This window comes from Adiantum capillus-veneris, chromosome 15 (assembly GCF_014529385.1).
Source record: "Adiantum capillus-veneris isolate H3 chromosome 15, ASM1452938v2, whole genome shotgun sequence".
Lineage (NCBI taxonomy): Eukaryota > Viridiplantae > Streptophyta > Polypodiopsida > Polypodiales > Pteridaceae > Adiantum > Adiantum capillus-veneris.
In genome coordinates this window covers 123,575,121-123,598,264 of record NC_140945.1, presented here as the reverse complement: position 1 = coordinate 123,598,264, position 23,144 = coordinate 123,575,121, and the positions used below count along the sequence as shown (strand labels likewise).

The following is a 23,144-nucleotide window of genomic DNA, read 5'->3' as shown; positions in this document are numbered from 1 at the left end:
TCAACGGTCTCCTAGACAAGCTTACTTTCTCTCCCGAAAGGTATTGAAGATGTGCTTGACGCGGATGGATAGGTGCTCTTATTCAGACATGCTGCTGTTAATTTTGGACTTGGAATGCACTACAGGCACATGTGGAGCACCATTAAGGATATGTTTGATTGTATATCTCCTATCCTATTGTTGGTTGCGGAGGATCAAATCTTTGACTGGCATTACGTTGGTTCTTCGTTTCACTCTATATTTTCAAAGAAGGTGTATTGCCATTTACAGTCATCCTCCTGGATACAAGAACACTGTAACAAGGTGTGGAATATGAATAAGGATGCTACATGGTGGCAAAGTAAAGTTATGAAAGTGTGGCATGCAAAGCTACCTTTAAAGGAGCGATTGTTTATGTGGAGATGCATAATTGGAGTGCTCCTAGTGGGCAGATTTTTGCGCTCTAGAAGATTGGCCTCCTCGCGATGTGTTTGTTGTGGTGCGGGCATTAAGATTATTGTGGTATTGTTCTCGTACACAACAGTTTTTGGATTTCATCTCTACAGCTCTTTGCACGCGTTTCCCTGGGATACATTTTGGTAGGATTTTTTGGCTATTTGGAGTTCTTCCGCCATTACTTCGGCCGTATGCATACTTTTTTGGCTAGGTTAGATTTTGGGTTCTATGAACAGTGTGGAGAGCACGTAATTTCCTCATGTTTTAGCAGATTCAAGTGGAGTATGTATCCTTCTTCAAAACTAAGTAAGAAAGGCAAGAATTTGGTCTAGGGAGATCTATTTTAAACCCAAGGCTGCCAATCAAGCGCACTTTTTGAGAGCTCTTAAGACCAAAAGAAGACGTGGTATCATCACAACAATCACAGACAATGCGGGAGATGAAGTGCATGACCAAGATGGCTATATCCTAGTGCAGCCAGAGGAATTGTCACAGAGGTCCAAGAAGCAAGAGCCTTAATTCTCAACAATGTCAATCAAGCTGTAACACCCAATAAAGCAGACCACCTTGAAAAAAGCATCAATGAAGAAGAATGTTTGATGGCCTTGTAATCCGTGGGCAAGGAGAAATTGCCAAGATGGGATGGCATGACATCAACATATTTCAAAGAGTTCTAGAATGACCTAAGAACCTCCATTATCCGCTTGGCACACAAAGCCCTTTTATAGGGAGTGCTAGATCCAAGTGTGAAAAGAGATCTTGTCAAGCCTATACCTAAGCAAGTGTGTTGCTCCTAGCTAAAGCACTGACGATCAATAACACTGATGTTGGCTGCTTACAAAATCATTGCTAAAGTTATCACTCTTAGGCTATCTCCAATATTGGATCAGGTGATCACTTCCCACGAACATGACCTTGACAAAGCTTATTTCTTGGGCATATATAAAAGACGTCACGAAGGCTCTGGGCTTTGGTCCCCGTATGTGTCAGATGGTGTGCATTCTAGGAGCAGGTAACTCCTCATCAGAACTTCTGTTTAACAAGATAGTTATGAGTGCCTTTGAAGTCAAAAGGTCAATTAAACAAGGCTTCCCTATGGCCCCTCTCTTCTTTGTTAGTGGTTCTCATCCCTTGGTCACCACGCTCAAAAAAACATTGGGCATCCAAGACCTATCTTTCCAAGGTAACAAACAACTCCTGGCCAATGATTCTTTGCTATTCCTGAAAGTCTTCCCTCACATACTCAAAAAGACTCCTGAGATAGTTCAAATGTTTGCCACAACCTCCGGATCTAAATGCAACATTGAGAAGTCAAGGCCGGTCTCCCTTTCAGAAGATGATTCATTTGTCCCGCCGGATTTGTTAGGAGAAATTATCTCTAAAGAAAAGGTGTTTCACCACCTTGGGACCCCACTTGGGGTGGGGTTTGCTTGCGAAAAAGAGGTTCAGTGGGTCGTGCATAAAATTAGGAGCAAGATGAGAAGATGGGAGTATGTGCTTCTCCCCTTCCATAGCAAAGTAAAGGTGGTCAATTTGTTCATAATCATGTACTTATCCTTCTTCTTGCCAATTCTCAAAATGACCAAAAGAGTTCCTGAAACCTTTGAAACAATTTGTATGGAAAAAAAACTCAAATGTGATTCCTTGATGGTGGGGAAAATGGGAGTGGGTTGCTAGACACAAAGAGGAGGGAGGATTCGAATACTCAACGCGGAAATACATGCAGAGGCCTAGTGTGCCAATTTTTGTGGTGTCATTGGCAAACCAATATCAGGCTTGGACCATTATGTCATGAGATATGATAGACAAGGTAAACCTTTGCTCCCAAGGGGGCCCATGGAAAGAGGTAGGTGCTCACGGCAAATTGCTCGCACCAACCTTGGCTAATGTGAAGCTAGGTGGCAACACTGGTGAGCTGGTGCGAAAATGTGCTAAAGCATCAGAAGCACTTGAATAGGGGGAGACAACCAAATACTTCTATGCTAAAGCATCAAAAGCACTTGAATAAGGGGAGAGCATACTTCTATGCTAAAGTATCAGAAGCACTTGAATAGGGGGACACAACCAGATACTTTAAAAACTCCATTATCCACTGGTCATCCTGGCTCTCTAAGATAGGAGGTGATTCACTCAAGCCCCTTTGGAGAGAAGTGGCTAGAAAAATCAACAACAAAGGATTAATACATTTAGCTTAGTTTTCGGACCGAAGCAGCCTAAGTTGGAAAGAAGTGGACCAGATCACTACCCATTTCAATCTCAACGTCACTAAAAAGTCTACTAGTCAATAGAGTCGTTGAACACATGAGCAATGTTCTAGCGTTAGTTTGTGAGGAAAAATTTGATTGGAAAGTTTGGCAGTGCCAAGAATTTTTTTAAAAATCTTCCACAAACTAGGGGAACATACATGTACAAAGCAGATTGGTTCTCTCTGCTCAACAAACAATGGAAGTTGTGGTGTGAGGCAAAATGGGTGGTAGTTGCGGGTAACATCTAGAATCCTCCATGACCTAGCATAATGAAGTTCTTCATGTGGAAGCTATGGGGGGCAATACCAAACTGGGTAAAGGTGAAAGCCATAGGGATAGACACGAGCCTCTGCTCAAGGTGTAAAGCAGTTGTCAAAGATCCCCTTCATCTATTTAAAGGTTGTCCCCATCCATGAGAGGTATGGCAGGTAAAGTTTGCAAGTGGGTGCAGAAGATTTCTTCCTTGTAATCCTAGTCCTAGTTGTGATTGTCTCCTTGTCCACTAGAGGATGTGCTCATTTGTTCCAAATAACTCAACCTTCCTATACCTGGATTTGTCATATAGTACACTCAATATGATTTGGTGGCCCCTCTTGTTAGAGAAAAACCTATATCCCAAACACAAATCTAAGCGGAAATCTTGCAAATTAAATATCTACACTATTTTCTTGCAAAATCCAAGTAAAATTTTCCCTTTTCACCCTCCTCTCAACCGGCTGTCTTAAATTCTAACAAGCTCATGGTCAAGGACCAAAGGTTGGGATGTCACATGAACATTCATATCGAGCTCTCTCTGCTAGTCATGGCGACCCTCTTGTTCAAGCATCAGTGATTGTTTTCTTAGCATCTTGCTTCACCTTATGATGTCGGGAGTCTCAATGACCCTCGACCATGACAATCGGGGCAAAACACGAGGATCTCTCAGAATTGCTTTCTGACATGGTTAGGCTTCCAGCTAAAGAAGAACTAAATATAGAAGCAATCAGGCCAATCAAATCTCATGATTTTCATTCATCTAAAAATTTTTGCATCCTCAAATTTTCCATTGGCTGAATTATCCACTTATCACAAGTCTTGCATCAATTATCCTATCCTACATAGTATATTTTCCTCCCCTTTGCTCCCCTTTGCTCTTTCCCTTTGAAGCACAATACTAGGCTTAATTTCTATATCAAATAGCTTTCTCAAAAAGTTGCCTTCCAAGAGACAAGACCATTGCAGAGTGTGCATGCCGATACAAAAAAGATTTAAGCAATCCACTTATCACAATATTAGATAATTTGGGAAGATGAGGACCAGAGGTGAGAGTGGGGAATGCCACTGGTCTTCAAGCTGGGACTTCTTATTACCTTTACAGATGATGAATGTGCATGCCAATACAAAAAAGAATTTTTTGAGATTTAAGCGATCCACTTATTACAATATTAGATAATTTGGGAAGATGAGGACCAGAGGTGACAATGGGGAATGCCACTGGTCTCCAAGCTGGGTCTTCTTTATTTCCCTTTACAGATGAGGAATGGATAAGAGTACCCCACTTAAAAATGCATTCTTTACAATGGAAAGACCCCGTCCCCTTTCATGATATCGGTAAAGTGATGTGTATAATGAATTTTTATGGTCCTAATAATTTGTGGACCTCACTGTGAGCTCTGAGCCTGCATGTACTCCATCTTCATGGCTAGGAGATGACTTATCTTCAGCCTGACCATATAGCATGCCAAAACAACAAATTAAACACATTCTCAGCATTCCTTCTATGAAGGTAAATTATGTAGGACTCATCTTACATATTTTGGAAGGCTACTCGTTGTTTTTGACCGGCTCTTCTCCCATTTGTCTACTATCACACATGCACAAGCATCGCCCCATATGTTTACTGATGTGCGAACCATGCCAAGTATCCAATCAACCGCAAAAAGAATTGATATGTCACTTATGTATTGAGGTAAGGACACCGCCTGCATCGATCACAAAAACGAGCTTAAACTATAAAAGTCCAAAAATTGAGCTGGACAATTTTGATGTATTCATGTGCCCACACACAAAAAATGCACCGCATATTATGTGATCGAAAGTAGTCTAGCAGGATACGTACCATACAACCACATTTGCATGGAATATGTGCAGTCAGATAGGAAACATGCACAAAAAACATTTTTCAGGACCACATACACCGATTTATGTGCACACATAAATGTGCATGAAAGCTCTGCATTCAGATAGGAAGCATGCAAGGAAAGATCTTCTGAACTACATGTGCAAAGTTGTGTGTACATCAATGATGTGGGCTCCAGTACCTAGCAAGTGGCATGGGTGTACCCCTCAAAGTATGTAAGTGTAGAACACAAGTTCACCTAGAGGGGTGTTTTATATTTCAAAGAGTTACAGAATTACATGTATGAGAGGGGTTTAAAAATGATAGTTTTCAAAAAAGTTACAAGTTTATGAAAGTAAAGAAGTCTTTTAATTCATGTTAAAGTGTGTGCAGAGGGGTTTTATTTATACCTCTAGGTTCATGAAAGAAACGGGGGTCTTTTAGTTCATCGTAAAGTGTGTGTGTAGAGGGGTTTTATATTAACTCTTGAACGCACATGCTATAGGTATTTTTGAAAGGTTGACCGGTGTGTATATGGTATGTGCAACAAGTAACCATGCTAGAGCACAAGCTCGACAAATAAGAAACAAACATTTGAACCCTTCCTAACGAAAAGATTGCTAAAGACAAGCAGAAAAATTACCTGAAGCACTGTCACAAAGGAAACCAGAGCAGCATTTGGAATTGAAGCAGTTCCTATTGCTGCCAAAGTTGCACTAATTGCAATCACAATTACGCTTCCAATTGAGAGGCTCACTCCATGAGCCTACAAAAAAAAGACCAAGTGGCATTAACACGGATACCTCCTTAAAATGCAATATGCCTCTATGCATGCAAATGATGAATTGTGCTTACCTTGCCCATTCTTATACATACACATAATTCTGAGCAGAGTAAGACACATTTAAAACACCGTTTTACCTTATATTTATACATGTATGTATATATGTGTGTGTATATATATACATATATGTATGTACCCCTCACTGGTATCCCCTCCCTTGACTTTTGACAGAAAAAAATGACTTAATGCCTTGTATGGTGGTGGCAGACATGCCCCTTGGTCATCCTTCTCATGGCACAAAGGCTGCATCGGGTGTCCTTTCCCCCATCTCTTCACAGAGCTGCAAATCTGGTGGCTAAAGGTCGGTCCATAGGTCTGCATGATGGGGGTAATTTCATCTGCAATTTGGCAGAGCTGGGCAGCACTCTTTGGCGGCAGGTAGTGGTTGCTGAAATAGCAGTCTTCGACCCGCCAGAACCAACAGAGCATCATGCCATGTCGGCTTTGACAGCAGCCGTGCAATCTTGAGAGGCACAGAGCTGTGGTTCAGGACACTGTAGATGTCAACCCCTGTAGGCTGCAGTGGTCCATGGACAGCGAGTGCCAACCAGTACATCTTTGTGCTAGCAGCACATGCAGGTGGCAGCCAAAGTGTTGGGCATTAAGAGTAATGTGTCGGCAACTAGGGGGACTCTGGGAGACTCTGCTGTAAGGTGACGAAGGCAGCAGCAGACATTGGCTAGGTCAGCCTCGCTGCTGTAAGGCGATCAAGGCGGCAGCTACAGATGCTGGCTAGCTCAGCTTGTTGGAGGACAAAAATGCTGCCCAATGCTGACAGCAATGACATAGCAGTGAGGGAGGCGTATCTATGACGTTGCTGAGACGTCGTCTTTCTCTTCAAAGCTCAATGCCTCTCTCGACCCAATGCTCTCTCTCTTTCCTTGTGCAGGCTATGGCTATTCAAACTCAAGCCTCTCTGTAATTTTTGTTGTACGTTGTGCGCAATCTTCAGTTTTCCTTTTCCTCAAAGCTCCTTTATGTAACGGAAAATAATCTCTACTGTGGGAGCTCACTATGCAAGAAACCTCACTCCATGGCACAAACTAGACAACTGAAATGGAACATAGAACAGAAACGTCCTCAAAACAATAAGGCAGATAGACTCCAAGCCCAAGGTAAGTACTCTCAAGGTATCAGCTACAGACTCTGACTGGCAGCACACACTGCTCCAGATCAGGTGCTCACAGGATACAAAGAAGTGTCGAGCCTCAGACTGTGCAGGGAGTGTTTTGCGTGCAAAGACTAGACTCTGGACAAAAGACTGGTACGAAACACATGCCAAATTGATCCTATATACAATGGCTATACATCTCCATAAATCTAGCAAATATTTCTGAAATGAGAGCTGCACATATCTGTGGATTGTAGTGGTGGTGGTAGGCTGGCCACAGTGTCGACTCGACTACCACTCCTCGGTGTCCCGCCAAGCACCTCTGGTCCACTAGACCACCGGCACGGTCCTGTCCACTAGTCGAGAGTGTCTGTCAAGTGTGAACCCAGGAGAACAATTGTGACTGCCTATCCAATGCAAGTGACATTGTAGCCCTGCTACAGGTTACCCGCCACAAGACCACTTACAATCCCGAATCCCAATGAGTGAAGCTATCAAACAAAACTGCTACAAACCCTAGAACGCAATGGGTATAGACGATGAAATAATACCTCCATGCTACTCATGGTCTAAAGAAGAGGCCCCGTGTAAGGTAAGGTGCCGGATAAGTCCCAAAACCAGGAGGTGGAGGGTACATTGGAAAATGCATACCAGCTACCTATAGTGATGTAAGCTACTGTTAAGGGGGGAGGCTAGAAGCCGGAAATTCAAGGTCTGGCTCTCAGCATTGGCATCACACAATTGACTGACCTATCTAGACAACAAAGACTCGAATCAACGGCCAAATGCTACCTCATACGGAGTTCTACTAATGGCACTGGAGTAGGAATCGTTCGAAATTGCTTGTACTAACGAGAGATAATGCTCCCAATGAGACTATTGATCATGCACATAGGCCTTCAAAACATCAAAGGATTATCTCCCAATGAGACTGTTGATCATGCACATAGGCCTTCAAAACATCGAAGGCTAACTGATTAGTTTGACCATCGGACGGTTTTAAAATTCAAAAGGTTATTTTCTCGTGCTTTTAGCGGCTCTTTTCCACCATGTGAACCCACCCTTATATGGCCACCCTATATAAAGAGGTAGCCCCCCCCCCCCCTTTCACAAACACATAACACTCCTTCCCTCACCGAACACCACAAGCTCTGAGAAGCCCCCCAAACGCACTTTCTAGATGGCAAGGACCAAACAGACTGCAAAGAAGAATCCGAAGACCATTGAGGCGCGCAAAAAGCAAAAGATGCGTGCAAACCGGCAACCAAAAGAGCTAGCTGACTCGGAACGCACAGAGACGGACACATCCGATGAGCGTCCGTTGTGGGAAGGGGAGGACATCCCAGTGAATCATAGGGTGGGCGGAAAGACGTCGCCAGGCCACATGGCCGCGATACCATCTGGCCCAGGTCGCCACATTGTGGCCGGCAAGTCACTGCCCAGAGGAATGGGTGCCATGCCTTCTGATCAACCCAACAATAATGAGCGTAGCAGTGATGACGAGGATTATGATCCGGATGAAGATGCTCCCCAGCCACCTCCCAAACGCCGTCGAAAGTCAAAATTCTACAGGAAGCCGCAGAGAGCAAAGCCACAAGGAGCTCAGAGGTCCCCACAACGCCAACCTCAAAGAGCACGACGGTTTTGTCGAGCGTTTGCTGAAATTCAGCATTACCATAAGACAGCGGACGTGCTTATTAGGAAAGCACCATTCGTAGGACATGTAAGGAAGTGCTACAAAGCTGTAGCACAAAGCTTCGGATGTCTGCAATTGCCCTCGAATCAATTCAAGAGGCTGCACAAGCTTATTTAGTCAGTCTCTTTGAGGACACGTTCTTATGTGCTGTCCATGCCAAGCGTGTAACAATCATGGCTAAGGACATGCAACTTGCACGTCACCTAAGGTATAATTGATACCCTCTGACGTCAAAACCTCTTTTTGTAACTAGTTGTTGTATTGAAATCAATTTACTTTGGAACCCTTGTACTGGATGCAAGTTTTCTTGTGAACTCAATGTATTTTCACTTTGCGACAAATACAATACGTCTCTTTTTGTCGCTCTATGTAAACTTAATGTCCACTTTTAATGTCTATATTTATCTACATTTATTTTGTTAAATGATTGAAGGTGGGATGATAATCAACTGTACAAAAGGTTCTCCAGTTGGTAGGCATTGCTTAGATGATGGCAACTAAAGCTAAATAAATTTTTTGGTTGGCTTGAAATTGTCCACTAGGTAAAAGTTTTGCTCTCTATATGCCAAAATATTGCAAAACTAGTCAAATTAGTTGTGTCCACAAGGCAGCGAGATTTGGCAAGACAGCAAGCTTGCAGGACACATTCTCGCTGCCTTGTGGACACATACAAAATTGCATAATATGTCAAATACAGGGCACAACTAGTACAGAAAAACAATTTATATGCTATTTTTTGGACAAATTATTTTCAATGTACAAAATCAACATTCAAATAGTTAATACATATTACAAATGGGTAGAATTTTCACACTTTGCCTTGTCACTGAGCATGATCAAATCAAAAAATTGAATTTTGCAAAAGATCATGGACAAGAGAGATAATTTTCATTTAAAAGCTTGTACATCCAGCTTAACTATCTTTTGATAGGAGGCACTTTGCGATCTCTCTACAACGTTCTATAGCGTTGGGTAGAATGGATGTAAGTACAGAAGCAGCTATAGCTTGGGCACTGTCAACCCCCAGGGCTTGACAAAGAGCTATGCGTGTCATGACCTTGCCGCGAAAGCCAATGCCAAAAGTGGCAATTGCAAGTGATATTTTCACCAGAATAATTACATGGGTTGTTTGAGGAATGGTGGCTAAGCATAGGAGTTTACTTGCGGCCTTAAGCATCCACAAAACAAAATGGCCGTTCGGAAAGAAATCCTTATGTATGATGCACACATCCTACATTGGTAGTTTGCCAATGTAGTGTGCTAGGGCTGCCTGAGGCCCAAACACCGTGCGCTCTCCCCCCTTCTAGCTCGCCCACAGGTCCATGTCCAAAACATCCTGCAAAATTGTAGTTAACTAAAAGCAAAAGAGGGTATAGCTATGGCCACCACCCTCTTCCTATTGGTCCATGCTTAATCACCCCTTAAGCTAAAGGGCCCTTTTGCGGTTCATATTTTTCCTAATGAGAGGCATATTGCCAACCCATCTTCATTCAAGTGCTTGCTTTTCCTTGTGCATAATTCTAACACAGTTCGGAATTTCCTCCCGACTATAGATATTCCCTTTCCGATGCACCCGTCACCCACCTTGTGACGCATCAGGAATACCCATCACCTAGTCCTTTCCTACCGAACTTACGGTACAATCTCCTTCGCGATGCTCTATGTCATCCATCCTATGACGCATTAGAGATGTCCGTGTCACGTGCACATCTAACCCTATGTGTACGTGGCAAGCTACTTCATGACAAAGGTTCAGTCAGTCTAGCCTAGGAAATGTTATGGCACCTTTGTGAGTCTGTTCGCAGACCGTGCATGTCCAAACACTTAGAATAGACGCATATCCTTTGGTTGCACACAGCATGACCATCAAATTTCAGTCAGAACCCATCAGGAGCATTTTACAGCGCTAAAAACCTAATCTCCCTATTTTAGCCATTTTTCACTTATTATTTTTAAGTGACTTTTGTTGGGAACTAGGTAGGGCAATTTTGATAGCCAAGTATATAAGAAAACCCAGTGCTAGCATACTCTGGCAGAAGAGGCTGCAAGAACCGCGTGTTCGACAATGCACCTTCTCAACAAGAACCCCCCCCCCGGGCAGGAGACATAGCGTTTTCAGCCAAGAACAAGCGTTTTCTTGAGTTTGCAAATCAGCCCAATGTTTTGCATTTGCAGCAGCCTGGCGACACCGGAACACAGCAGAAGCCTAGCGTTTTTGCAACAAACCCCAATTCAGCCCTAGCGTTTTTGGAGCAGCACATCAGCCCAGCGTTTTGCAGTTCCTCGGCGATAGAACCCAGATTAGCATCAGCGTTTTCAGTTTTCAGCATCAAGACACCGCAGTAGAAGTCCCGAATCTCGCAGATCTCACCTTCCCGCAACAGATCCTCGCCGCACGGTCAGATACACCGAAGTTTGTAGATTCAGCCCGGAAAATGCAGATTTCAGCATCTGCGTTTTCAGGGCGTCGTCGTTGCATCCTCATCATCGCCGTCCTCACCGACATAGAGTCAGAATTCAGCAGAAAACGATTTGCAAATTTCAGGCCTTAGCATTTTCGGATTTCAGCCTGTCTCATCGTCGTCTACATCGTCGGCAAGTCCAAGCATTGTAGAGATTTGTGCAATCAATAGAAGATCTCTCTCGCCATAGAGAGTGGGGCCTTCAGAGGAGGATTTGACAAAATTCTGGTGTCGTATTCTTCTCTCTCTATCTCTCAGTCTCGGCACCTTCATTCACAGTGTTTATCCAATTTGTTTGTGATCATTTGCACACTCTCACTAAAAGAACGGAAGGCTCTCCCTCCCATAAGTAAAAGGAACCTTGAGCACAGTTCGGAGCACTCATCTTGAGCAAAGTTCAGCATTCACTTCCGCTGCACCTTAAATTGGTATCAGAGCTTTGGCAGTGTTCTGTATCACTCAAGGAAAGAACCGCAAGAATTTTTTTTGCTTGTTGCGGTCGCACGTAACCCAAGTCCTCTTGGGCGTGTCGATTCCTAATCGTGTTTTTGAAGAGTGACAGGAAACCCAAGAAAGAAGGGATTGTCCAACCGCTTGTTTTTCTTTTCACTCATTGAGAGCGGACCGTGCACTTAGCGGCCGGCCAATCGATGTGAGGTGGGAAAAAGCAACCTTGATGTGAGTGCAAGGCCGCCAAGGGGTGCGCACACGGGAAAGAGAAGAGCTCGGGTAAAGAGAAGATCCTTCTCTAACACAGATTGCAAGATGAAGAAGAACCTCAAGACCCTCAAGAACCTCAAGACTCAAGACCCTCAAGAACCAAGACCCACAAGAACTCAAGTTCCTCGTGAACTTAAGAACCCAAGACTTCAGTGTATGGTCATTACCCGAAGCGGAATGGATACTTCACTTGGAGGTGATGAACATGGCAGTGGCAAAGAAGAATTTTCCCCACCAGGAGGTTTTTCTGACCCTCCCCCTTCCCCATCTACGCTAAGGATTGCCGTAACTCCTATGGAGGCTTTCGACAAGATGATGATGGAGAGGAAGTTAGAACGCGAAGAAAGAATAGCAGAAAGAAAGGCAGCAATTGATCGTAAGTACCAAGAAAGAATGGAAGCCATAGCACGTGAACGCGAAGAAAGAAGGGCAGCCATAGAGCGTGAGCACGAGCAAGCATGCTTGGAGACCAAAGAAAGGAGAACCGAAATGGAGCTTGAGCACAACGAAAGGAAAGCCGCATTGTTCCGACTCTTTTCTAGTGTGCAAGTGCAAATTGACAAGAATCAAGAGAAGGAGACTCTCTCAGTCTCGTCTTCTCCCAAGCAAGACACACATGATTGGATGATAATGACAAGCATGATGAATTGCATGATAAAGATGTGATTGTTCACAAGGATGACGGTTTAATTGATACTTTTTCTAGCGAAACTAACCTCATTGCAGTTTTGATCAATCACGAAGAACCGATCTTGGCTCTCGAGTCGAGGTCCCAAGAACCCCCACAGGAAGTACTATGTGTGAGAATGATTAGTCAGTACGCATTGTTAGAGTGTTTCATTCGTGATGCTTTCCTATATTTTAGTCATCGTCCTTATGTGATCCCTTTTCATAGGCATGACATATTGTATGATGAACACGATTCACTCATGAATGAGTACGGATGTATGCTGATTACTCATGAAAAGGTGAAATGTTTACACCCAAGGAATTCACATTCCATGTCTCTTCCTTGACATGACAGAGTATCCGAAAAAAGCACAACAAGGATTGAGCATCAAGCATCGGCATTTCCATTGTGTTTTGCCACAGTTGATTGATTTAGATTAGAAAGTCAAGATTCGACCCCATTGTTTGCATGTGTTTGATGACCGGTTTGGCACTCCGTCTCTATGTTCATCTACGTGGTTTCAGGAATTTTCATCCTCGAAGATTCTTGAAGAAGGTACACGCATGACCATAGACAAAGTTGAAGCATGGAAGGAGCCATAGATGACTTTGTGTAGCTTTTGGCGCGGCCCAAAGAAGCAAGCGTGGTAGACCCTTATGAAGTTCAAGTATCACACGACCCACACATCAGAGTGGGCCGGCGACGAGTCCTTTCCAGGATTCATCCAAACGCTATTGGCGATCTCCCTTGACGCCATACAGTTCGGTACCAGTACCTCACTTTGAAAAGGAGGGGATGTCACGTGCACATCTAACCCTATGTGTACGTGGACAAGCTACTTCATGACAAGGGTTCAGTCAGTCTAGCCTAGGAAGTGTTCTGGCACCTTTGTGAGTCTGTTCGCAGAATGTGCATGTCCAGACACTTAGAATAGATGCATATCCTCTAGTTGCACACAACATGACCATCAGATTTCAATCAGAACCCATCAAGAGCATTTTACAGTACAGAAAACCTTTTCCTATTTTAGCCATTTTTCACTTATTATTTTTAAGTGACTTTTGTTGGGAACTAGGTAGGGCATTTTTGATAGCCAAGTATATAAGAAAACCCAGCACTAGCATAATCTGGCAGAACAAGTATATAAGAAAACCCAGCACTAGCATAATCTGGCAGAAGAAGCAACAGGAACCGCGTATTCGACAGTGCACCGTCTCAGCAAGGACCCCCCGGGCAAGAGACTTACCGTTTTCAGCCAAGAAAAGCCAGCGTTTTCTTCAGTTTGCAGATCAGCCCAGATTTTGCATTTGCAGCAGCCTGGCGACAGCAGAACACAACAGAAGCCTAGCGTTTTTGCAACAGACCCCAATTCAGCCCTAGCGTTTTTGGAGCAGCACAGCAGCCCAGCGTTTTGCAGTTCCTCGGCGATAGAACCCAGATTAGCATCAGCGTTTTCAGTTTTTAGCACCAAGACACCGCAGTAGAAGTCCCGAACCTTGCAAATCTCACCTTCCCGCAGCAGATCTCGCTGCACGGTCAGATCCACCGAAGTTTGCAGATTCAGCCCAGAAAACGCAGATTTCAGTATCTGCATTTTCAGCGCGTCATCGTTGCATCGTCGTCATCGCCGTCGTCACCAACATGGAGTCAGAATTCAGCAGATAAAGATTTGCAGATTCTAGTCCTCAACGTTTTCAGATTTCAGTTTGTCCCATCGTCGTCGACATTGTCGGCAAGTCCAAGCATTGTAGAGATTTGTGCAATCAATAGTAGACCGCTCTCGCCATAGAGAGTGGGGCCTTCGGAGGAGGGTTTGACAATATTCTGGTGTCCTATTCTATCTCTCAGTCTCAGTACCTTCATTCACATTGTTTATCCACTTTGTTTGTGATCATTTGCACTCTCTCACTAAAAGAACAGAAGGCTCTCCCTTCCGTAAGTAAAAGGAACCTTGAGCACAGTTCGAAGCACTCATCTTGAGCAAAGTTCAACATTCACTTCCGCTGCACCTTACAGTCCGTTCCCGGATGGTCGAATACTTCTTCCCCAATGCTCCCTGTCACCCATCCGATGTGACGCATCAGAAGTACCCGTTTCTGGTGGCCTTATAGATATTCCCTTTCACAGTGCTTATGTCATCACTTTGAATGACGCACTAGAAATATCTGTACTCGGATGTCCAGTGAGAAAAATCCTCTCACTTAAAATTCCAATAATTCATTTCCTGGTGTTCTAAGCGAGAAAACCCTCTCACTTATAAATCCAAAAATTCATTTAATATTATTTTTCTGTTAGATAAAGCCAATTTAGCAACATCCCTCTCACTTATAAACAGTTTCCTCAACTGTAGTGGTCCGACTGAACTACAGAAGAGAAACCAGAAAAATTCCAGATCTTGCTCAATGGTGAGTTGAGCTAGTCCTTTCTCAAAAGAGAACTTAAAAATTAAATTCAACAAAAATTCAATAATTAAATACTTACCTTACCGATTTATGTCGTTCCTCTAGTATCTCGAGGATATCCTTCACCAATCATCAAGCTTACGAGCCATGTAAGAACTCGTCATTTGCGTCTTTCCAACAGATTGGAAGTTTTCTCATCCGAGAATCTGTTAACTCACTTTCACCTTCTTAACCTCGAGAAGAATAATCCTCCTAGAAATCAATCTAGGTATTTGTCCTTATGCGTAATCCTGCGTTGTTAGTCCAAAGGGTATTAAACCTCTTGTGTCCTCCCACATAGGGAATGCCCAAATCGTAGAGCATTAATCTCGATGTCTTTCTTTCACAAACAGAGTCTACGATCACATTAAAGAAGGTTCTTTTTCCGGGCCGTCACTCAACGTAGGCGGACGGTTCCAATCTGCAGATTCCTTGTACACGGCGGCACTTCCTTCCAATCTTTCCCTCTTGCGAGTTATTACCACCAACAGTGTTTTCCTGATGGCCATTAGCGTCTCTTCCTTGCGGAGTCCATCAAAAACATTTCACCTTGCAAGCATCAATGACGCCTTGCCAAATCTTCGGCAGATAAGATTCTAGCCATAGTATTTTCTGAACGTATGTTCAAACTTGGTTCACAATCGAGGCAACACACTTTGGATCTCAAGGATGTTCTTCCATTTGTGGTTAAGGTCTTTCTTTTCTTCTTGGAATAGTCGGCCGATCATTACATGCACAAACAAAATAGCTCATGTTCATACTAGCAGTATGCTAATGGTACTTGACATGCTTATGGAGACGCGTATGCTACAGCCATAACTTGCTACTGTAGTAGCGTACTTGATGATCATCGACTATTTCTCAATAGAGAAATTCAAAGCAACTGAACACATTTGACAAAGAGATTCTTGTGTTGTAATATCCTTGCGTGCAAAAAGCGCTCAAGAGAGTATAACAAACTCTCGTCCAGTTCCTTGGCATAGATCTGCATCTTCGTGTTATCCATGTACCCAAAGGAGTACATAATTCTTAAGTTGTGTTAGAGTTTCAATGAACCTCGGAAATTACCTTCCCTTCATAAGATCCTTAAAGCGAAACCCTCAACCTGACGATCCCTTGGCTCGATCTTAGAGAAAAATCCGCTCATCAAATAAACTAGGATTTCAATCCTTGGATTGCTTGAGCCAGGCCGTAGCTGTCGCTTGTTCCTTCCCTCGTAAAGAGAGTGTTCATTCACTTGTGCGAAAAGCACTACCATAGCTTCCATTAATTGGTTAAGGCTTCAAGCTTAGCGAAAGCTTTACTCTGCTTTAAATTTCGGAATTTCCTTTCTACCATCCTACCCACAATAGGAGGTAACTACCGGATACCAGATCAATTATTGACCTTCTGGATGGTTAGCAAACCAGTTCATCTCATAGAACAATGTTCCAACTTGATCCTACTCTCATAAATACTCGAGAGTAATTTGTCCTGGGTAGACACATGCATATCTCGTGCATAAAAGCCATAGTTACATGGGACGGCGGGTCGGGGTCGAGAACGGGGTCGGGAACAGGGTCGGGACGGCAAAAGTCAAGAAACGGGGACGGGGGTCGGAACGGCAAAAAAAAGAAGAGAGTTTTTTTGGCATTTTTTGACCTACACACATGCCACACATAGAGCATCACTTTGACCATAAATTTACACTAAATAGACCAAAGAACACGAGTCATATAGGCTGAAATGTGCTAATAAAACATCGATGATCGATGGATACAAAATGAGAAGTGCATGCCACAAGGGCTCAAGAGTCAAAAAGCGATGCGGAAGGGAAGAGGACGGTGTAGATCCATGGCTCTTGAAGGTTCGAGAGATGTCGTCAAGGTTGGCTTCCCTTTGCTCTCGCGGTGTCGCCGTGGCGGAGGGATCAACGGCAACAAAACGGCCCCTCTTGGCCGCTTCCGCAACCTCATACACCGTGAGTTTCTCAAGAAGATCCAACCTCTTCTCGGGAGCTACATGAGGGCAAAACTTCACCTCGTGACCAGGTTCATGAAGAAGATGGGCTCGCACTTTGTTTGAACCACCCGATCTCTTGTATGGACATAGCTTGCACGTCCATGGTCTTGCACCGCCACCTTTGCCACGCGAGCTAAAGTCGACTTCATCCCACCACGACCACGTTTGCACGGCGGGCCTCCTTCGAGAAGAAGCGGCTTGAGAAGTGGAGTTGGCTTGAGATGACATGATGGTGGAGAGACTCGAGAGAGTAGAGCTTAGAAGTTAGAAGGGTTAGAGGAGAGCTTGTGTGGAGAGAGAGTAAAGGAGTGCTTCAAAGTGGGTAGAAGAGGGAGAGGAGAGCTTCAAAGTTCAAACTTGAGCCTTGAGCTTGAGGGAAATGGAATGAGCTTGAGCCTTGAGCTTGAGGGAAATGGAATGAGCATTGAGCATTGAGACTATGAGTATTAAGAGGCCCAAGGGAGCCTTTTATAGCCTCCCAAGGGCCAAGGCTTAAAAAATATGGCAGTTGGGGCTGCACAGAGCCGTTGCAAACGGTCAAAAATGGCCATTTTTTTGAATCCAACCCCGGCCGACCCCTGCCGTCCCCGTCCGGTCCGTCCGACCCCGGTCCGGACCCGGACCCGGCCGTCCCCGGTCCGTCCCCCCTGCGACCCGCTCGTCCGGCCCGTTTTCCGTCCGTCCCTCGGCGTTCCCAGCCATTCCCCGGCCCTAGGGCCCGTCCCCCCCGTCCCCTGTAACTATGATAAAAGCAATACGCAATTTATGAGTTCCTCAAAGATTTAACTTTGATCAAAGACCTCCTCTCTCACTTAAAGTTCGAGGGTCTTCTGTTCATCTCAGGAGTCAATTTGAATGCCCTTACTCCAAACGTTCTTCGGATAACCACATATCCGTCGGGGAGAGGTAACAAAAATTCGTTGTTTCTATGTTTAATAATTATCGTCCCACTTTGGGGATTAGATTCTATGTACACTAAGGTGTATACTTTCAGCTTTTATCGCTAACTCCCTCGTCTGCTAAAAATTATCTTGCAAATGCGTCTACAAAATTCAGGTAAAAGTCCTTTGTTGAATTTCTTCATCTCTCCTTCCTCAGAGAGGATCAAGAGTGGAGATACCTCGGCAAGAGTGAACCACTACTTGCTTTGACTCACTCGTGTTTCTATTGGGCAAACCGATCCCAATCTTCTTGGATGCCTTCCTCAAAGCATAGAGGGGAAAAAAAAAAAATTTGTTGAAAATTTCAGCCTTGAATTGAATCCAAGTCTTGTTGTAAGTCCCTTGCATAGCTTTGGTATACCACCAAGTACTTGCAAAGTTGCAATGCCCCTTGAGGTGTTTGGTCACATGTCTTACCTTCCACGCTTTTCAAAAATTGCCGTTTGCAAAGGCAACTTCAAACTGTTGAATAAAAGCAATAGCTTTCGGGATATCTTCCCTTCGTCAAAAGTATCAAACTTAATTGGAGTGTTCCTAGGTCTAGAGACCTTTGTCATATCCTTCTGGGAATGACGGGATTTCTTGGCTATGGTTCTGCATTGATGTTCATGGATATTTTCTAGATTCTTAAGGACCTTGAGCATTCCGCTCCTTGGATTCTCTAGGTTCTTGAGCATCATGCCCTTGTTGCCTTCTTAGAGAATCCCAAGTCTTGTGTCGACTTCTTGCAGAGAGAAAATTTTTTCCAACTCTGTAAGCTTTTCCTGCAGGCCTTAGGGTTCCGCCTGCTTACTTCTCTCTTGGCTTATCATGGCTTCTTCCCGTATCTTCCCAGAGTCGTCCTCCTTTACAGAGAAAGAGAGCAGATCATGCTCTGATGTCACTGTCACAAATGGGAGTGCATAGCAATATAAAATATACTCGGATAAATACAATTTATCACTTAATACTGAAGCTAGAGGATATATAGAGAGTGAGAAGATCCGCACAGTAGTGGGACCAGAAGATGGGTTGGTCCACACACACCCCCCCCCCGGGCCCCCCGGTAATAGTATCTTTATTACTGAGGAAAAGTCTATACAAGCACTTGAACCGAACGTATTACCACGTTCGTTCTAAAATAAGACTTGATGTTTCCCGGAAGCGTTGGCTTCTTATTCCTAGGGCAAAATCCTATTCCAAGGAACTTCCGTTCCTTATTCTAAATCCTCGAGAACCAAGGTTCTTGCCTCTGTATCTCACCTTCCACACTCAAGGCGTGGCATCCGTGCAACTCTTTTTTCCAACTCTGTTCCCAGAGTCCTCTTCTTGCAAAACAACTCTACTTTCCCGGACACGGAGTCCTTACTTGGGAATCCCCACTTCCGGATCACAACTCGAGAGACTACCTCTCTCTGATTCGTGGCTCTACTTCCCAAACTCGGGTACGAAACCCTTGGGCTGATCTGGATCTAGTTCCTTAGAGCGCTTCTCCTGCAAAGACTCATGCCTTTTGAAGAGGAAGTACACCTGCAAACACACACAAACACGGAACAACATTTCGTATGGCGAATCCACAATTGATACCTCTCGCTCTTTGTGTGGGAAAAGCGACCTCCGTGCTTCATATTCTCGCGATCTCTTGCGTCTTCTTGCAGCAGAGTCTCCTCTTGCTGACGCTGGCAACTCCTCCTCTGAGAGAGGGCGTGATGCTTTTATAGCTCCCTTGCCATGGCAAGAATAGTTGAGCGCTGGCTGCTCGCGTAAAGATCGCAACATTTTTTTTGTTCTTTTTTTTTGCCTCTTCTGCCAGAAAAAGAGAGAGAAATCGTTGGCTGGTTTTTGCTGCTTTATTTTCTAGGTGACTGCCCACTTATTAAGTGATCGGCCAACGTATTTTTTAAAAATAGTCTGAATCTGCCCAAAAACTCAATAAAACCTTATAAGTTGAAAACAATACTTTACAGGCGTCCCTGGATGCAGTCACATGCACAGTTGCAATGCAAACATAGACTTCCTCGCGGGAAAGCATCTGCTTTCCCAAAAAGCAACCAGCTTTCTCAGAAAGCATTTGTATTTCTTCAAAGTTTCCTTTGAACCCATCTTCATTCAAGTGCTTGCTTTTCCTTGTGCACAATTCTAACACAGTTCGGAATTTCCTCCTGACTGTAGATATTCCCTTTCCGATGCACCCGTCAACCACGTTGTGACGCATCAGGAACACATAATGCATGCTTGGTATCAACTTGAGCAAACCTTCTTTCCAAGAGGAAGGCAATTCCTGCTGCTCCTAGGCCGTATTCATCATGATCAACAGTGGCAGCTTTAAATAGTCCCAAAAAGACCAGAAAAATTCCACAGAAAGACCATCCCAACCGGGAGCTTTCCACCGGCCCACATCAAGCAAGCTGGCATACAATTCTGACTCAATAAGAAACATGTGACATGGAGTAACATGCATTGAAAGAATGGAGTAACACGTGATAGAAACAAGTGACACGCTTGGCGAGCTTCTTGCGTGGGAGAAGAAGGAGCCTCAAAGATCTTGCTGTAATGAGAGTGCAAGGCTTGTGCTAGCTCCCGTATGGAGGAGGTCCACTCCCCTGAAGATAGGTTAACTCTCTGTATAGCTTGAGACTGCCTAGAGTGATGCCGGTGTTTAGAAGCACATCCTTTATCTGCAAAAGCCTGTTGACGAGCTCGAGTTTTCCATTTCGCAATTCCTCTCATCGTTATGCCGTAACATAGTGCAAGCAGAGAGCAACGCGGACATTTGAGTCTCAGTAAGAGTAAAATTGTTGGCCAAGTGCATTAATCCGCTACAAGTATCCTTTGCCTGTTTAACCTGTTCCCTTAATTGTACAAATAATACTTGCCATAATCTTGGATAACACATTGAACACGCATAACAAAACAAAACCAAGCCGTGTCCATATGAACATGCCTCTAAGAGGTCAAAGGCGGGATGATATCCACAATCATAGTGTGAAAAAGCTCATGTTTGAGATCACCATTATTGACATGCAAAAGTCTCTTCCTGGGTAGGGAGCCATCGATAAAAAAGGAGCCAAAATGGAGTTCCAAGCTTGCGGGAAAATGATCCAAGAGACACATAGCATAATCAATCCTCATCTTACATAAAAAGTCATCGTACTACTACATGTGAAAAAGATACCAGCGATCCAGTCGAGCGCATTACATACATCGAGCATTATGTTGAAAAGTGAATCCTGGATCATCGCATGCAAAAGGGGCCACAAATCCAACCCATCGCATGCAAGCATAAATTGATCCCAAGATTGTCGTTCCATATGAAGCATGTCAGAGTGCCCACTAGAATTATCCGCAAGGTTTGGTGCATTATTAAAATCCCCACAGAGAAATGCATTAGAGCGCCAACAATATGAGGAGACGGCACTCCACAACCGCAGCTGATTAGTAGAAGATGTGTATGCATATAATCCGCCAAATTCGAAGACTTCCCTATTAACAATACATCGGATGACCATCCATCTCCCAGCCCGGTCATTGAAGACCAAAGTCGGGAAGAGCTCATGTCGAACAAGCATAAGCACTTTAGAATAGCCAGCCGATCTTGCATAGGCTATCCAATAGCCTGCAAAGTAAGAAGTCTGGCCCAGCAAATTGATGCCGGTTATGTTCTTGAAGAACCACTATGTCCGCTTACACACACATACGCACGCACGCACACACACGTGCACACACTTACTTGCAAACTATCTGCATAGATAAAACACTTACTAAAATTATGCATATGTTTAAATTTCCATGAATGGTCTTCCAACCATAACTCTTAAAGGATAGGCTGTTCACCTGACAAATAAATATTACGGCTACAGCCTCGTATAAAGCGGTTCCGTCTCGATTTATGTTTGTTCCAAGTGGCACAACAAACTGCACAATGCTTTTCTCACATCCATAATCTTCACCACACTGCATTGTCACAGGCATGGTGGCAGCACCTGAAGATGTGCTAAATCCCATGACTAGAGCGGGGAGAAACGACCTGTGTTTATAAAAAAACCAGAAATTAATACAGATAAAGACGGAATATATATTGCCTCCAGCATTCTCCTTTTGCAGTTCTCAACATTAGAAAACTACTCAGACACCCCCACCTTTTAGATCAAAATAGAGGCTCTTCAGAGAGCTACGTTTAAATGTTATCTAACTCAATACTTGTAAAAGCTAATATCAAGACTGACCAAAAAGCCCAGATAAAATTAAGAAGAGCACATGATTTAAGGTGGTGCATACAAGAGTTAATTTAGCAAGCGATTTTGCTCACCTAGCATTGTAATAAACTGTGCTTAGATGACGCCCAACAACCTTTATGTGTGAATGATGTGGGAAGTTGATTGAGTTTTCGCTTTGAATGATGCTTTCGAAGAGAGAGTGATCAGAAGTAGTTTGTTTGGTCAAGGGCTAAAAATCCAAAACAAGCAGCCCTTTGTCTCTAAAGGGTTTCATTTTGCAGTCTTACTACTCTTCTGTTGTTTCCTATGTTTAGTAGAAGTTCACCTGCAAAGAACTATCATTTTACAGATTCCTCTACCAAGTCCTTGTTCCTCACTATCAGTACAGAAACTTTCGGCTGCTGTTGTAGGTGTTTCAAATCCCATTTTAAAATTTTAGCTGTACCGCCCGATAAGTCATTCACTTCCTTTACGGTATTGCAGGTATGCTTCACTACCTGCCACAAACAGGTATAGGGGTGGTTATTTTGTGGCTGTACACAGCTATGTGTGAGGTAGTTTCTCATCCTGGCCATGACTTATCCAAGTGTTTTCTGGCCCGTGTGTCCAGACTGTCACAAAGTGATGACGTGTCTAACCAATACCCAAACAGAGGAGCCCGACACAATGAGGCCAAAGCATCAAGAAGTGGAAGAGTTCAAGAGCTAAAGTTTTCTCAGTTCTGTTAGTGTGTTGTTGTGGACTTACCGCCTTGTCAATGCCAAGCCTATTACAGAGATCCAGTCAATTCTTCTTCTACACAGGATCCAATCTGACGCAAAGTGATGACGTGGCGTGCCCAACTGGAAAGAGAAAGATTTGGCCAAGAGGACAAGAGAAATTGAATTCAGAAGATGGGCCAAGGGGCCTAAGGGGTTAGAATTTTAATTTCTAACCCCTACCAACTTATGGAGCACCGGCTGAGGGGCCTAAAACCTAAAATATCAAAAGCTTGACATCTGGGTCCGATTTCCGTAAATTGCGCTGATTGATGACGTGGCAAGCTAGATGGATTTCCATGATTTGCAGTTGCTGTTTTGGGCAGCTTTTCATGTGAGCCTTTGAGACCGGATGCTTTTGGGAGTTTGTGCTTTTAGAACTCATGCTTTTGGGCATCCCTTGTAAGTTTAAAAGAGCCCTTTGGGCCAATTCTCAGAATCTGCAGCAAATTGAGTATGTCGGGGGAAAACCGAGCTTTGAGGTAGGAATTGGAAGCGAGCGGAGAATCGGGCCACAAAGCAAGT

The 23,144-nt window shown here is 43.9% G+C and overlaps 1 protein-coding gene across 4 annotated transcripts in view; it reads right to left on the bottom strand.

Annotated features, from left to right (window-relative positions):
* Positions 1 to 3,985: 3,985 nt before the first annotated feature.
* The window catches only part of LOC147441429 (uncharacterized), a 49,761-nt gene continuing 30,602 nt past the window's right edge, over positions 3,986 to 23,144 (bottom strand). For all 4 annotated transcript variants that reach the window (XM_086483073.1, XM_086483074.1, XM_086483075.1 and 1 more), the window contains 4 exons: positions 21,479 to 21,671; positions 5,423 to 5,545; positions 4,472 to 4,642; positions 3,986 to 4,385 (listed from right to left, as the gene is read on the bottom strand). In XM_086483073.1, the coding sequence (XP_086339199.1) occupies positions 4,305 to 4,385; positions 4,472 to 4,642; positions 5,423 to 5,545; positions 21,479 to 21,671 (568 nt within the window). In that variant the 3' untranslated portion in view covers positions 3,986 to 4,304. The remainder of the gene's footprint in view (positions 4,386 to 4,471; positions 4,643 to 5,422; positions 5,546 to 21,478; positions 21,672 to 23,144) is intronic.